A 17,952-nucleotide genomic window follows, 5' to 3' on the forward strand; every position below is an offset into this window, starting at 1 on the left:
AATTAACCTCTTGCTGGATTTAGCTGCTTCAACCAAACTATTCCTCATGTGTGTGAACACATAAGACCACCTTCCCGGCACAAATGGTTGGGCAAGTCCATAGTAAGCAGGGGGACTGCATATTGTGCAGTTGGTAATTGTTTGGATTAACCCTTTCAAATTTTCCTGGTATACTACACGCATGCCACACATCTCAACCTCCACACCTGGCATAAGGGATTCAAAAGAAGCACGAATGGTACTCCACTGGTTCAACTGTTCTCCAAAATGTCTTTGTGGTATGTGAATAACCAGGAGTCGATGTGAACCCCTGAAATTGTCTTCACCAGCGGACGCTAAGTTTAGGCAATACCTTGGCTCTTCAGTAAACTCAATTTTAAAACAAGAACCTTCTTTAAGCCAAGCACCTGGGGGCAGAGTGAAGATCACATATAGAGAAAATCCTATGCATTCCTTGTTGTTATACAATTCTAGAGGAAGAGGTACACCTATCACGTCCCCAATGCCTTGATGTTTAAACCACGGTAAAATTGCTCGAAGAGAGAAAATGAAACCTAAATCATAGCGACGTGCTTTGCCTCCCAGCTGTAATACATAGACATAAGGTACTGATATCAGCAATTTATTTTTATTTTATGTTTTTTCATCTGGGAGGGAAAAATTGAATTTCGGATCTCATCCACTATAATTCCTCTCCACAATACTAGACTCTAGTTAGTTGATATCAGTATTTTCGAGCAAGTGATTAAGTGTGTGTGTGTGTGTGTGAGAGAGAGAGAGAGAGAGAGACCTCAAATAGTTCTTCAAGGAATGACTCTACATTTGTTCTCAATTGACCACCAACAATCTTGGTTGAACTTGAATTATCTCTTGAAGTGTGTGGTTCAATTTCAATCAAGAATATAGTGTCTGAAGCATAACCACATTCTGCTACATGTGTAAGGTCAGAATTAGTTCCGTGCACTTGTTCATCGGACCGATCATTGGATTCTGGTCTTTCTAATATTTGAAGAGGTTCTTCAGTACTGCTGCCAGTTCTACTAGATGATCCTGCATCATGGTCAAGGGATTGCATGTTACTTCCTTTAGTATCATACAAAGAGATCATGCTGTCCATTTGGGGCTGATATTGGACAGGTACATGTCCTAGTTCCAGCTGATCATTGGCTTTTCCACTAGTCTCACCCTGACAAAAAGGTGTAACTGCATGATGATTTAAGTGGCTGTAATCTCCAGAATCCTGTACTAAATATGCTCGAATGATGTCGTAATTGTCAAAGAAGGAGGCAAAGCACTCTATTAACATTTGCTGGAATTTTTCCACATCTTGCTTGTATAAGATGCGGAAGCTACATTTCTGTACCTCCAAGACTTGGGAAGAATCACTCCTAAATGAAACCTTGACTGAAGAATCTTTATGCAGCAGATCCTTAAATAAGTCACGGGGTAGGTATTCCTGCCAAATGAATCCTCTGCGATATAACCACATGAATTTGTTCTCGGGACTGGTATCAATCATGGGAGCTGTAAGACCATAAGATTGATCAGAAGATTCAGAACTCAAATTTTGGAAATGGCACGTAAGTTGGGGATGGAGTCCTGATTTCAGATATTTGAGGACGTCAGCTTCAGAGGCATGGACAGAAAAGGCAGCACATACAACAAGTCCATTGAAATTCAAATCATTTTCCAAATTTGGAGGAAGTTCCAACACCATACTCTCGGAGGGATATTGTCGTGTGAACCACTCTGGAATTTCTCTTTGAAGGAAAATACCAGAACAAGGATCAAAATCCCTTGAGAAAGAGGTTGTGCTTCTGTGAAGAGTGAGATTAATAGATAGATCAGAAAGGGTAAAGAAACATTCAAGCAAAAGCTCAAGGTTTTTTTTCCAGTCAACTATGGAATTTTTGAACTTGTGCGGCATGTATGGAGTTCCAGCCTCTATCTCTAAGTAAATTTGTTGACCACTGAGGAACTTTGAATCTGTTAAAGGCTCTTGCAAGGTTGAAAGCTTCCTGCAATCAATCAAAGAAAAAAAGAGACAGCACACATCAGTTAGCCTGAAAGAATTATCGAGATGCGTTAAAGGTATGAAATATATAAATTTCAATGGAAATTTAACCTTTTGCTGGATTTAGCTGCTTCAATCAAATTATCCTCCATAATAGCTAACATGAAAGAATCTCTTCCATCTGGCACGAATGAATGAGCTAGTCCATAGTAAACTGCAGGCGGATTTCTTGTGGTGCATTGGGTAATTGTTTGGATTAACCCTTTCAAATCTTGCTCGTATACTACACGGATCCCACACATCTCAGCCTCCACACTTGGAGTTGAGGAGACAAAAGCAGCACGAATTCCCACGCACTCATTCAACTGTTTTTTAAAACGCCCTCGTGGTATATGGATGACAAGGAGTCGATGTGCTCCCCTAAAATTGTCTTCACAAGCCGCCGATAATTTTAGGCAATAAAAATGTCCATCACTAGTATACAATACAGACTTGAAGCAACATGATTTTTCAAGTGAAACACCTGGAGGCAGAGTGAAGGCCACATATACAGCAAATCCTACCCATTCCTTATTGTTATACAATTCTAGAGGAAGAGGTAGGCTTACTGAACTCCCAATTCTTTCTTTTTCTGGAATGAATACGTTCCCAATGCATTGATGATTAAACCACGGCAAAATTGCTCGGAGAGGGAAAATGAAACCTAAATCGTTGCGACGTGCTTTGCCTCCTAGCTGTAGTACATAAACATAAGGTACTGATATCAGTGCATGTTTTTTATTTCTTATTTTAAATAAGCAAGAGAAAAATTGAACTTTGATCCTCATCCACTATTGTAGAGAGAAATAACACTAGATTAATTGGTAATTGGTTGATAGCAGTATCTTTAAGCTAGTGATTTAGCGTGTGTGTGTGTGTGTGTGTGTGTGTGAGAGAGAGAGAGAGAGAGAGAGAGAGAGAGAGACCTCAAATAGTTCCTCAAGGAATGGCTCTACATTTGTTCTCAATTGATCATCAAAGATCGTGGTTGAAGTTGAACTATCTCTTGAATTGTGTGGTTCAATTTCAATCAAGAATCTTTTGTCTGTAGCACAACCATAATTAGTCTCTTGATCTTGTTTGTTGGACTGATCATTGGATTTTGGTATTTCTAATCTTTGATGAGGTTCTTCAGTGCTGCTGCTGGTTCTACTAGATGATCCGGCATCATGGTCAAGGGATTGCTTGTAACTTCGCTTAGTATCATACAATGAGATCATGCGGTTCATTTGGGCCTGATATTGGACAGGTACATGTTTTAGTTCCAGCTGATGATCACAAATAGTTTCTTGTTCTTGTTTATTAAACTCATCGTCAGATTTTTCCTTTTGATCCCCACTCGACAGATTTCTCATATGAATTTCATCACGGAGATTCAAATTCCAAACAAATTCTGTCACACCTCCAGAGTATATTAGACTTGCCCGACAGGCTTTCACTTTCACCCGTGGTCTGTTGATTATAACTTCAGCCCGAACAGAGCGTTTGATTAACCTTTCTGCAAACAGCCCCCCTGCTATATAGACCCAATGTCGAAAAGATCCAACATAATCATGATCCATGAGTTTACACACGAGGAGGGGACAGTCATCATGAGGACCTCCATATGTGGACAAGCGACAACTGTAATTGCAACTATATTTTACTTCCTGAGCCGAGATGTTAGAAGCTGTTGATTCCATATTCTCATGCTCCTGCGCTTCATAAACAAAACATAGAGCAAGTCGCATCAACTCACGTTTGCCATCGAAATAATCTAGAGGTAGCTTGAGTGTTACAGACGACCCTGTACCCGGGTGACCGAACCATGATGGAATTTCAGTGTGAGGAGTAATATATTCAAAACCACAACCTTTATAAATTATATCCTGAAAACAGAATAAAATAAAAAAATCAAAACAAGTTTTGAATGTGGTAATGAGAGAGAGAGAGAGAGAGAGAGAGAGAGAGAGAGGAAACCTCATAGAACTTTTGCAAATGAGGCCGCAGAAGATGTTGTTCTGATATCGGAATCCTCTGAAGTTTACGTTCTTCACTACTTTGGGAATTTATGAAACAAAATCCTGTAGCAGTTGAACTCCACACAGTTAATTTATTTGAATAAGTTCTGAGCAGAGGACAATTCCGTGCAAAAACACGTCGTATACTTGATGGAAGATCTGGTAATGATCGAAGCTCGCTACAATCATTCAATAGAAGGACTTCAAGCTTAGAAAGTTTAGTGATGCTTTCCGGTACACTCACTAAACTATTCCCACTTAAACTTAGATGATTAAGTGAAGATAAGCAGTGAAGATCAGCAGGGATTGCTCCATCAGACAGTTTGCAATAGCTTAGATCTAATTTTGTCAAAGAATCTAATCCCGAGAATGAAGCAGGCAACTGCAAACCTATGGGACATGCTGATGGCTGCAAACCTGCACATCCACAAAAAGATAAACTTTCAAGGTCCTTCAGAAGTAGAATGGAGGAAGGTACTTGTCTTATACAACTTCTGCTTGCATCAAGTTCCTTCAAACCTACTAAACTTCCCAAGTTTTCTGGTAACTCAGCAAGATTTGAGCAGCCAGATAGGTTGAGAACTTGAAGTTTTGTCAAACTACAAATGACGGCTGGCAGACTTAAAAGGTTCTTGCAGTCTTTTAGATTGAGCTGAATAAGACCAGTCAAGTGCTTAATTGATGTTGGTAGCCCTTTTATAGCTGTCCCCTCCAAATCAAGTCCGGATAATTGTTTCATGTTTTCCCCAATCTTCTCCGGAAGATTTGCAAGTCTGGAACATCCCGAAAGAATGAAAGTTGTGAGAGATCTCAAGCTGCAGATACCGTTGGGAAGACTACTAAGAGACTCACAACCTTCCAGATTCAATGAAATGAGCTTTTGGAGCTGATCTCCATTGGTTAGGTCTACCTCAGACAATCTTGTACAACCTTTGAGGACTAGGCTCTCAAGATTTGGCACTGACTGGAAGTCTGGGGTAGTGGTCAACTCTTTGCAATTACTAAGGTCCATTACAACCAACTTTTCCAAAGGCTGTAACAAATCAAAAGTAACATATAAATGAACGAAGAATAATTAGCATTCCCTTAACCGCACGAAATGAACTCGATAATGTATATGAGACAAACATAATGAAGTGTAAAATCTTACAGGCGTTATATTATCCTCCCATAATTGCTCTACTTGGCTTCGAGGCAAGTGCAGCTCAACAAGATTCTTCGGTTCAAACTCAGATGGCAGAAATGTTGAAGGAAAGTCATGCCATTCCAAGAAGCTTAATTTATTTGAAAGATCGTATTCATGGCATCCAGAAAATTTCACATTCTTTATTTTCAACAATCTAAGAAAGTCCATTTTTGAAAATGAGTCGGCCTTCAATCGCACTTTGCAGAGTTGAGGTGAGCTTAAGAAAATACCTTTGACAGCGCTTGTTCCCTAACATCCAAAGGCCCAAAGGATGAGGTAAGGTGCATGAGATAAAATAATACTGAGGTAATAAAATATTCATAATACAAATACAAAATACGAATTAAACAGAAGCAATTATATATATTAAGCAACCAAAGTATTGCATGAACAGTTTAAATTGTTTGTTTTCTTTTTTCCTCTTATGAAGCCAAGGCATCAAACAGTTGGTGGGAAGTACGTATTTGCACAAGACAACCATGTAAGTACAGGAATCTCAAGCAGCATAGGTGGAATATGAAATCCACATCAACCAGAAACCACACAAACAAGAAGATTGAGAAGGGGTGCATTGAGAAGCCATCATACGATCAAATATGAGGTTTTAAACAGGGAAAGGAACTGATAGAACAAAAAATCAAGAGAGAGGTTGCAATAGAAAAACGGAGTGATTACTTCATAATGGAACAGTGTATTTCTTTTTGGCATGAATTGAACAGTGATTACACTTCTGCTATTAAACAGTCAATTTTCTCCCTCAGAATGATATATTTTTAGATAAACAAAGTTGAAAATTAAATAACAAGTTGCTACATTCTTGACATGATCTCGTACCTTCTTTAATCAACAAAAATTATCGATCAAGTCAATTTTTCCAAAAATTTGCTCATTTAATCAAACTTTTCTGTCCATGATACTTTCTTCTTTTATCATGTTTAGATGAGAAAAACTCCCTTCTTTGACATTTATTGGTCAAGGATCCTTCTTCAGAAAACTTAAGAACAGATGACTTTCAGAATTAAAACTGAATTACTATTTTATCTCATTTATGAAACATAGGCATTTGAAACCAAGTTATGAAAGCACATTCTCGTTGACCGAAAGTAATCACAGACAGTCTTGAATGACTGGGTAAGATACATTAATAACTCACCTTATCATGTTTAAGTACAGAAATGGCTTCTTCATGATCCCACAATCTGCTGCGTTTCCATAGTCTTTTGGATTCTTGAATAACCATTTTCTGGCCAGCTTCTTGTAGTAAATCATGCATCCACAATTTTCCTCCCACAATTGTTACTACAGATTTCTCAACGAGAATGTCCAATTCAATGCCTGGATTGTGGCCACAGCTTTCAAATATCCTTTCTACACGTTTTTTGTCATCTCCTTTAAAGAAGCATGCAATGTCCAAGAAAATTTCCTTTCCTCGATCACGTAATCCATCAATACATAGCTTAAGAATCGCAAAAGATTTCTTATCATTAGAAACATGATTAGCTTCTAGTGTGCGAAGTTCAGCATCCCATTGGGCCAAAGATCTGTTCAATAACAATCTTCCCAAAACTACAATAGCCAAAGGAAGACCGTCAGTTAAATCCACAAATTTGTAAGACAACTCAACATACTGACGCATAGTATGATCTATCTTGAACTTGAAGTCCAACTCAGTACAATCATGCAGAGGATGGCCTTTCTTGAAGGCTTTCCGGAAGAAGAGCACACGAGACTCATTTTCAGAAAGTGTCTCAACCTCGTGTGTTTTTGCCTCAAAATCCTCCAACAACTTTTTGTCTATTGTGGTTATAATGATTCTACTGCCTAGACCAAACCATTCGTTTAATTCTTTACCACCAATTCCTACTAGCTCAACAACAGTATCTAACTCAGTCACACCATCAAGAATGATAAGCACCTTTTTGTGTCTCAATTTTCTTCTTGCCGCAGTGACATCTTTCATAGTTATAACTTTGCTATCCAACAAGTCGCGATAAAGTTGCTTCTGTATATGCAATAGTCCCTTCTCCTCATGTATCTCTCCAACATTAGCAAGGAAACTGTTAGCTTCAAAATGGTGCCAATTTCTTCGAAACACAACTTCTGCAATCGTTGTCTTACCTACTCCCGGCACCCCCCAAATTCCAATGACAACGATTTTGTCCAACATCTCTATATCCAAGTCCAATTCGATTTGGATCGTGTGATCCATCCCAACAAAATCCTTGGAATCCTCAATTGAGAATGCAGGATTAAATTTGAGCTTCCATTTTGTGTCGACACATTTTACTATCTCTTTAATAACAGTGGTCTCCGACCTGGAAAAAAAAAACAAAAAAACAAAAAGATAAGGTAGAAACATCATGCATGAGGTGATTTTATTCAAATTTATTTATTGGTATCTCAAATGCCCTTGGTTGATTAAAACTCTTAAGATACTATGTTTGGGATTGCTGTGACTTTTAAAAATAAAAAATTATAAAAAAAATTAAAATAAAAATAAAAACTGTTACTGCTGTGTTGTGAGAATAATCAGCTGTGAATTAAAACAGTTTTGTGTTTGGTAAAATATTTTTAAAAGTGCTGTTAGTACATAAAACAAGCATGTTTTGATCTACAACAACTTCTAAAAGCAACATTTGAGTTGCTTCTAAAATCTGCTGCCAGTGATCTATAAATTTCAATTAAAGCTGCTTTTTATTTATTTACCAAACACAATAAAATCTAAAATTTTAAACAAAAACTTATTTTTTTTAAAAGTTAAGCAATCCCAAACTGGAGCCTTAGAAGGCTAGTATAGATGTTCACTTTGGGAAAGAAAGAATACACACATACACTTAACACACAGTCCGTGCGTGCCATTTGAGTGATTTCACTTCTTGTTTCCTTATGTGATATAGTAAATACTAAATAGACATGAATTATAACAAAAAGAAAAAATGGATTTTCTAATAAAAAAGAAAGAAAAAAAGGTGGTTTTTTTCTACATTTTATGGTCAATGGTAGTTTTTCCTCCTCTTTTAATAAAATACTATCATTGGCCCTACACCCACTATGTGTAGGAAGTTTTTTTTTTTTTTTTTTTTTTTTTTTTTTTGTGTTTTGTTTTCAGGAGTGTGTGAACTAGTTAAAAATAGTGGAAGTTTCCAACCATTGTTGAAGGATGTCGACATAGTGTGCCTCTACAAACTAGGGTTTAAGATTGTAATAGGAAAGTATTATAGGTATTCAGTTGTATTCAGATTCTCTTACATTTTGTTTACCTTGTAACTCCCTATATAAGGGCTCCTATTATCAATAATAAACAGACAATTCTATTCTCCTACAATACGTTATCAGCACGAGTTCTAACCCTATCTTCAAAAACCCTAGAAGAAAAAAACCTTTTTCTTCTCTGCCGCCAACCCAAAACAAAACAAACAAAAAAAATCTCTCCGGCCTCAGACTCACCTCACCGGCCGGCCTCACCTCGCCTCACCTCACCGGCCAAACCTCTCCAGCAGTACCTGCAAACCCAGCAGCCCAGCCCGGCCGGCCTCCTCCCCAGCGCCCCCGCGCCCAGACGCCGCCACCCACTGCTGCCTTTGCGCACCCGCCTGCAACCCTCACACTTACCCGCAAGCTTGCAGCCCCCTTGCCCGCACCAGGCCGCGATCTGCAGCAGCACCAACACGTTCCAGCAGCCCAGGCCGCGATCTGCAGCAGCCCAGGCCTCCGATCAGCCTCCCTCCGGATAGCCCGCGCACCAGCCCCTCTGCACACCGGCGAACTGCAGGGAGAAGAACCAGAGGAAGAAAGAAGTCGCGAAAAAAAAAAAAAAGAGGAAGACCGAAAGAAAAAGAGAAGGGACCCGGCCAAAGAAAAAAAAAAAAAAAAAAAAAAGAGAGGGGACCAGGCCTGCCAGAAAAAAAAAAAAAAAAAACACGCGCGTGTCCTCAAGCCAAATCACATAAGTTTTTATAATTAAGTTTGTTGCTTCCTTGTATTTAAATTCCTTTTATTTTCTGCAAATATTGGAATATATATTGCCAAATGATTTTGATATTTAACAAAGCGGAATTGTGGGGATTCACGCTTAACGAACTAAGAGTGTTCGTATGAACTAAGAGTGTTCATAATTAAACGAACTAAAAGTGTTCGTGTGAACTAAGCGCGTTCACAATGCTTGGACTAAGAGCGTCCGTAAGCATCAAATTGTGACCATATTAAAACATTATTGTTTGGTCTAATCCAAAAGAGATTCTTGGAAATTGATTTCTTGGTAGCATAGCTCGGAAATCTCATTATTTTAGTTTTCGTGGAAGTTTAACTCCGAAACTAATATATTTTCTCTTCTTATTTTCAGGATGTCGAATGAACCTAGACTCGACTTTCCCATGCTTGACTCAACAGGCTCAGATTACCACAGTTGGGTAACCGATGTTGAGAATCATCTCACTTCCAAGGGAAAATTACCCATAATCTAGGTACCTAACCCGGATCTTGTGTTCAACCGAACATCTACAAAGCATGCTCAAGCAGTTATCTTGATGCGACGCCATATGGACAAGGCACTCAGATTGGAGTATATGTCGATCAAGGATGCAAGAGAGCTATGGGTAGTGCTAGAAGAGCGCTTTGGCAATGTCCAAGATTCCCTCCTCCCTGACTTGAAGGTTCAATGGAACAATCTGCGCTTTGCTGACTTCAAGTCTGTTGCTGAATATAATTCAGAGGCTCTTCACTTACAATCCATGTTGAGATTCTGTGGACAACCTGTCACAGAGCAAGAGCTAATTGAGAAGACTCTCTCCACCTTCTCCGTTTCAGCCATTGTGGTATCAAAGCAATACCGTACTGAAGTCAATGCTGGACGGATCACGAGGTTTCATCAACTTATCAATATCATATCTGTAGCTGAGAAACATGATAACATCCTCGTGAGGAATTATAATTCAAGGCCCATTGGAACTAAGAGCGTTCATGAGGCGAATTATAATGCACCCAAAAGAGGGCGCAAGGAGTGGAACCCTAGGAATAAGGGACATGAGGGATGTATGGGTCCATATAACCGCCCTAATCAGGAAGGAAACCGCAAGTTTGGAGCGGATACACGTGGTGGTAATGCCACACGTGGGAGAGGGGGTCGTGGCAACCCTATCCGTGGTAATGGAGCCATAGCTCGTGGTGGTGGCGCCATGGGTCATGGTGGAGACGCAAATCCTCCTAGGGAACGCCCACAACGTGCACCTCAATTGAAGGGAGGCAACCACAATGATATGTGTCATTGATGTGGATCTAGTGAGCATTGGTTCAAGCAATGCAAGGCAAGCGAGCAACTAGCTTCAAGATACAGGGCATACAGGGACCTGAGGGAGCAAGAAGTGTACCTTGCAGAAGAAGAAGAAGAAAATGGTTGAGACGTTAATCTTACCATGGAGGACTTCAAAGCTGAAGATGAAGTGCACAAGGATGCTGCAGACTTTGATTAGAAATAGTCCTCTTTATTTTTCAAGAATCATGTAATAGTCAATAAATGACAATTGTATTAACTCTTTCTTATATGGCATACCCAATAAAATATGATGTCTAGGAAAGTCATTGAGATAATTGGTACTTAAGCGAGCCTCACTCCACCAACCTCTCTCTCTACTTTCCTAGTCATATTCGATTGGAGTTGCCAAACGAATAAAGTGACTACAATGTGTCTCAGTTTGATTTTCTTTATTTTGGATTAGACCTTTTTGGACCATTTGATGTAATCATTGGCTACATTTATTAATAAAGTATCGTATTATTCAATGTCATGGACATGTTTTTAATTTCGAACTTTATTATTTCTCAGTATGTTTCCTGGAGAGTTGGAATGCCTTGTTGATAGTGGCACCACACATACTATATTGCGACATAGGCAACTATTTCCATGCATGACGCCTAGTCGATCTTCTGTGACTACGATGGCTGGACCATCACAATTGATTCATGGTCGAGGACCAGCTCAATTTATGTTGCCAAATGGCACAAGTATTAATGTCACCGAAGCTCTATATGCTCCTAGGGCTGGAAGGACCCTATTGAGTTTTAAAGATATAAGAGCCAATGGTTTTCATGTGGAAACACATTGTGAGAATGGACAAGAGTTCCTTTGCATCACCTTTAATGACTACGAACATAAACGAGTATTGGAGAAACTTATGTGTCGCTCTAGTGGGTTGTATGGATTCTGACACATATAGGCTTTGGCACGATCTTCTGGGACACCCAGGTCGTGATATGATGATCCGTATACTAAAGACTTCACACGGACATCCATTTTTCAAAACAAAAAGAAGTCAGAACAAAAATTCGGTCCAAGGTAAGGCTAGAGCCGCCTACCCCCTGCGGCCCAAAAGTGGTATTGACACCACTAATGCCTCCTTGGTTCCTTTCTCTACTTCTAAAGTCAATTGTGACTTCGTGGCTCAACCGGATTCTTCCATGGTTGCTTCTAAAGCCCATCTTTCGTTTTGCAAAGCCTGCTTTTTAGCAAAATTAGGATCGAGACCATCCTATGCAAAGGACACTAAACAAAATATTTCATTCTTGCAACGAATCCAAGGTGATATTTGTGGACCTATCCGACCAACTTGCGGACCATTTAGATATTTTATGGTGTTGGTTGATGCATCGACACGTTGGTCACATGTCATGCTTTTGTCCACCAGAAATGCTGCATTTGCTAAACTCCTAGCACAAATCATTAAGTTAAGGGCTCACCACCCTGATCATCCCATTAAGTCAATTCGTCTTGACAATGCTGGAGAGTTTACGTCAAAAACTTTTGATGACTATTGCATGTCTATTGGGATTGAGGTTGAACACCCTGTTCCTCACATTCACACCCAAAATGGTCTCGCAGAAGCCACCATTAAAAGACTTCAAATGGTTGCTAGAGCATTGGTTATGCGCACCGATCTCCCTGTTTCTGCTTGGGACTATGCAAAATTGCATGCAGCTGTGCTTATTCGTCTGAGGCCTACTGTCACTCAACCCTTTTCTGCATCCCAGATGGTTACTGGGTATGAGCCTAATGTCTCACACTTACGCATATTTGGGTGTGCAGTTTATGTGCCAATTGCGCCGCCACAACGCACCAAAATGGGTCCTCAAAGACGATTGGGAATTTATGTTGGATATGACTCTCCAACCATTATCCACTATTTGGAACCCTTGACAGGCGATCAATTTACCGCAAGATTTGCGGATTGTCACTTTGATGAGACAATCTTCTCGTCGTTAGGGGGAGATAAGAACAATAATGTTCAACAGGAACGACAGGAATTGTCGTGGTCTGTCCCCACTTTGTCTCATCTTGATCCCCGAACCGCACAGTCCGAAATTGAAGTACGGAGAATTCTCGATCTTCAGAATGTAGCAGACTATGCCTGACGCGTTTTCTGATATCTCTAAAGTGACAAAATCACATATATCTGCTGCAAACGTGCCTGCAAGGATTGATGTCCCTAAAAATAGTGGACATTGCGCCACCTCTAGGGGTATTGAGCATGGCGCTACCACCACTAATGGTGATGGCAATGTGGCTCAGGCCGGGCTCCCAACAAGGAGACGTGGGAGGCCCAAAGGTTCGATGGATTCTCGCCCGAGAAAGAAAGCTAGTTTGGCACAAAGAGATCCATTAATAATCGACATAAATAACCCGTCTCATGAAGATATTCCGGATTATGGTTATGTCCAAGAGACATCATTGGGGGACGCTCCAATGTCAGAACCAATTCCAGAGAATAGAGAGATCTCCATGAATTACACTAGTGTACATGAGACGTTGAGTCGAGACTCTATTATCCTTGATGACGTGTTTGCATATTCTATCGCTCAAAGAATTATAGAACATGATGATATCGAACCTCGCTCCGTTGAAGAATGTCAACGAAGAGCAGACTGGCCTAAATGGAAAAATGTGATCCAGGTTGAATTGGATTCACTAACAAAGAGACAGGTATTTGGGCCTATAACGCTGACACCCCCAAGTATAAAACCTGTTGGCCATAAATGGGTCTTTGTTAGAAAGCGTAATGAGAAAAATGAGGTTGTTAGATACAAAGCCTGCCTTGTGGCGCAAGGTTTCTCACAACGCCGTGGAATCGACTACGAGGAGACATACTCTCCCGTAATGGACGTTATAACGTTCCGCTACCTTGTCAGTTTGGTAGTTTCCGAAAAACTTGACATGCAGCTTATGGATGTGGTTACAGCATATCTCTATGGGGATCTAGATTCAGAGATATATATGAAGGTTCCAGATGGACTTCAATTACCCAAATCAAGTGGCTCTAAACCACGGAGCGCGTTTTCAATAAGATTGAGACGCTCACTATATGGATTGAAACAATCAGGACGGATGTGGTATAACCGTCTAAGTGACTACTTGATTGGGAAGAGATATGTCAATGATGAAATATGCCCATGCGTGTTTATAAAGAGGACAAGTTCCGGATTTGCAATTATAGCAGTTTATGTCGATGACATGAACCTAATTGGAACTCTAGATGAGTTAAAGGAAACTGCTAAGTACTTGAAATCTGAATTTGAGATGAAGATCTTGGGAAAACACGGTTTTGTCTCGGACTAGAAATCGAGCACCGTAATGATGGGATTATGATCCACCAGTCAGCGTATACTCAAAAATTATTAAGGCGCTTTAATGAAGATAAAGCAAAGCCTGTGAGTACTCCCATGATCGGTCATAGTCTTGAGCCTGAAAAAGATCCGTTTCGTCCAAGGGATGAGGACGAAGACCTATTAGAGGCTGAAGTGCCCTATCTAAGTGCAATAGGCGCATTATTGTACTTAGCTCAATGCACAAGACCAGATATCTCATTTGCAGTGAACTTGTTAGCTCGACATAGTTCTGCGCCAACACGCCGCCATTGGATTGGCATAAAGACAATCTTTCGATACCTGAGAGGTACGATTGATATGGGCTTGTTTTATCCCTACAGAGAGAAGAGAAATAACAGAAGTGTGAGATCGGACTCCACAAGGCAAAACGCCACCTTCCGTGCTTCTCCTCCCCTCCATCAAAATAACAACGATGTCTTGATGGGTTTTGCTGATGCAGGGTATCTTTCTGACCCTCACAAAGGTCGCTCCCAAACGGGTTATGTTTTTACCATGGCAAGCACTGCGATATCTTGGAGGTCTACAAAGCAGACCCTTGTTGCTACTTCCTCAAATCATGCAGAGATTATTGCTCTACATGAAGCCGTGCGAGAATGCATATGGCTAAGGTCTGTAGTTAGACACATACGAGGAACTTGTGGTTTGAAGTCTACCACAGATGAACCTACATGCATTTATGAAGATAATGCAGCTTGTATTGAGCAAATGAAATTAGGTTTCATCAAAGGCGACAACACCAAGCATATATCGCCAAAGTTGTTTTACAATCAGCAACAACAGCCACTTCTAAATATTGAAGTGAACCAGATCCGATCAGAGGATAATGTAGCAGACTTATTTACTAAGTCGTTACCTAAATCCATCTTCGAGAAACAAGAGCATCGGATTGAAAAAGTTATCCAAACTCCCATGATTGTAACAATCAGGGGGAGATATTGACATCAGGGGGAGGCATGATGTGTACATGTTCAATCTCGAAGAGTGAAGGACGTGTTGTGCTCTTTTTGTGCTTCGACCAGGGTTATTTTTGTCCCACAGGGTTTTTGTTACCTGGCAAGGTTTTTAACGAGGCAACAATCAAAGCGTCATCACCAAGTTTGAGCGGCACAAGGGGGAGTGTTGAAGGATGTCGACATAGTGTGCCTCTACAAACTAGGGTTTAAGATTGTAATAGGAAAGTATTATAGGTATTCAATTGTATTCGGATTCTCTTACCTTTTATATACCTTGTAACTCCCTATAAAAGGGCTCCTATTATCAATAATAAACAGACAATTCTATTCTCCTACAACACCCATCACTTTTTTACTACATTTAATTTAATTTTTTTTATTTTTTTTTTGTTAATGACTTTATTATCCTTACTGATTATTTCTGATTTAAAGTATTTTAATATATTAAGGATAAATTGTTTTAAAAAAAAAAATCAATTATGGAGAGCAAGGTCTCTTCTCTTAATAATAATATAAATTATATGTAGTTCAAACATTCAACCATTCTAAGATGGAGTTTGCTTTATATAAAAGATGCTCAATAAAATTATTTATTTAAAAAAAAAATTTCTAAAAAAAGATTAGGGGGTACCTGACTTCTTTTAAATCCCATCCGGAGAGACCACCTATTTCAGTCAACGCTTTCCTCCAAATATCGACCTTCTCTGTGCTGTCCTTGTATTTCTGTTCATGTTCATCAAAGTATTTCTTGAAACTTCCTGTCTGGCTTCGTACCTGGGTTGGTTCGATCTCATAGAATACCGGCAAAGCGATGAGTCCGGTCTTATTTCTGCATTCGGCAATCTTGGCAACTTCTCTCAAACACCATGTCGAAGAAGCATAGTTACTTGAAAGAATGACAACTGCAATTTTCGATTTTTCAATTGCCTCAAAGAGTTGTGAAAGATCTTCTCCCTTCTCGAGCTCTTCAGAATCCCTAAAGGTGGGGATGCCTTCCTGAACATGTAATGCATTGTATAAATGGTCTGTAAATTTTGTGCGGGTGTCCGCACCTCTAAAACTCAAAAAAACATCATATTTTATTGGATGGTTCAAAGGTGGAGGAGGAGGAGTAGAGGTTGAGGAGGTTTGGATCACCATGGAAGCCATGAGAGACTACCCACTGACCATACTGTGGCAGCTCTGCCAAGTTAGCTAAGCTATGGGTAAAATGTGTTGCAAAACTAAAGCCACAACAAGCTGGGAATGATAAATTTATTGAGAAAGCACCGGAGAAAGAGAGCACTCCACCCACCCAAGTCCAGGTCAAAGACAAAAGGACAAAAGGACTACACTCACCAATCCAACATGTAATAAGTTTATCGAGAAAATCTTGCGTATGTAGATTGGTACCGCTGACCAATCAGTGCCATACAGGAGCGTGTACGTAAGAATTTCTCTTCCATCATGTATTAAATTATGACAAAAAGAAAAGGAAAAAAAAGCACACCAACCCATCATGTATTAAAATAAAATTACCACACAAGTCTGTCAATGAAGAAAAGAAAAAAACCAAAAAGACAAAAAGGCTACATCCACTATGTATTAATTAAATACCAAATACCGAAGACATGCAAAACATGAATTAGTTAATATCTCTAGTGCAGAAGACCACAAAATCGAAGGCTATTAGATAAGATTAATAATAATCAACTACATTGTAAATAAATACTAATCTTCTTTAAGCCGTGGATTCTCTGACAGGCTGTCTATCTCACCCAGCATGATTGAACAAGAGAATAATGGTGAGGGGAACAAGACCAAAACTATGATGCTTCACTAATATTGACCCACATGTTAGGGTTTTGGCCCTAACCACTAGAATTTTGGATAAGGTTGAAATGAAAAAGAAGAAAGGAAGCAAAAGAAATTCTATTATCTTCGATGAAAATCAAGTACAGAGGTAAAGCAGTTCATATAGGCTGGATCGTTCTTGTGATTGCCACGTGTTATGTCAATACTGGGCAAGAGAAAACAATGTAACAGCTAGATAGATTCCTCAATGAGGCCAGACCAAAACGGTGCGCAGCATAAAAATAAAACAATGCGTTTAACTCTACAATAAAAGGAGTCCTAGTCAGGCGAGGAAGCCGGCTAAGTTGACCCTCCTAACATTCCACCCTCCTTCAAAAATTACTTGTCCTCAAGTACAGCACCAATAAAACCTGTATTCAATAAGATGGACTAGTTTGATTTGCATCAGGGTTAAAATTGGGAACCTCAACAAAATCATTTCTACATCCTCCCAGGTAGCTTCTTCAGGGGTAGTTCCATGCCACTGAACCAACCACTATGTAACTGCAGCCCCACTCTTCTTGAAGATTCTTCTTTGCAGAACTGCTGTAGGCTCCCATTTTGGGTTTTCAGGGTCTACCAAGTAAGAGGTGAAGGAGTTGCAGAATCACCAATTTTCTTTTTTAGCAAAGAAACATGAAACACATTATGTATCTTGAAATTTTGAGACTATGAAAATGCAGTTTCACAGTGGTGAAAGCCAATATTTGCTACAAGGTGAAACCAAAAACGGTGCGCAGCATAAAATAAAACAATGTGTTTAACTCTACAATAAAAGAAGTCCTAGTCAACCGAGGAAGCCGGCTAAGGTGACCCTCCTAACACACATGAAATGGGAAAACTTGAGCTGCCATCTCGGATTTACCACCTCCGATCTGCTACCAAAGTCCATGACTTCGACCTACACACAGAAGCAATGGCGGCTCCCAGTCGAGAGACGCGCAACCCTACCCATCATCCATTCACCCTCCGCCGTACCTCTCTGCAAAACCCTACGATTTCAGGCGAGAAAAAACTAGCGTTGTCAACCTCATCGGAGCCCCACCGCCGCAAACGCACTGGAATCAATATCTAATTCTTATCGGAATTGAGCTCGTTGATCACAGTCTCGGCCTCTAGATATGGGATTTGGTTGGAGTGCTTCAGAAAAAGATGGGTGCCCAGATCAAATTTGGATCTCATAAGGAAAATAAATCTACTAAGACATGAAGGGACGAAAATACTGTTAAAAAATTACCACTTGGCAACCTTCATAACGGAGCTAACGACTCC

General features: G+C 39.9%; 1 protein-coding gene across 4 annotated transcripts in view; it reads right to left on the reverse strand.

The window, feature by feature from the left end:
- LOC112195031 overlaps positions 1-16,135 on the reverse strand; it is a 32,860-nt gene extending 16,725 nt beyond the window's left edge. For 2 of the 4 annotated variants that reach the window (XM_024335345.2, XM_040516770.1), the window contains exons 1-8: positions 15,479-16,135; positions 6,393-7,554; positions 5,204-5,488; positions 4,013-5,086; positions 2,980-3,921; positions 2,126-2,748; positions 791-2,018; positions 8-585 (exon numbers count right to left, since the gene is read on the reverse strand). In XM_024335345.2, coding sequence (XP_024191113.1) covers positions 8-585; positions 791-2,018; positions 2,126-2,748; positions 2,980-3,921; positions 4,013-5,086; positions 5,204-5,488; positions 6,393-7,554; positions 15,479-15,996 — 6,410 coding nt within the window. In that variant the 5' untranslated portion in view covers positions 15,997-16,135. Of the gene's footprint in view, positions 1-7; positions 586-790; positions 2,019-2,125; positions 2,749-2,979; positions 3,922-4,012; positions 5,087-5,203; positions 5,489-6,392; positions 7,555-8,686; positions 8,788-15,478 lie in introns of those variants that run through there. The other 2 variants (XM_024335351.2, XM_024335357.2) reach the window with 2 other exon arrangements.
- Between the last annotated feature and the right edge of the window lie 1,817 nt (positions 16,136-17,952).

The sequence above is a fragment of the Rosa chinensis genome, chromosome 1, assembly GCF_002994745.2.
Source record: "Rosa chinensis cultivar Old Blush chromosome 1, RchiOBHm-V2, whole genome shotgun sequence".
NCBI classification, from domain to species: Eukaryota; Viridiplantae; Streptophyta; class Magnoliopsida; order Rosales; family Rosaceae; genus Rosa; species Rosa chinensis.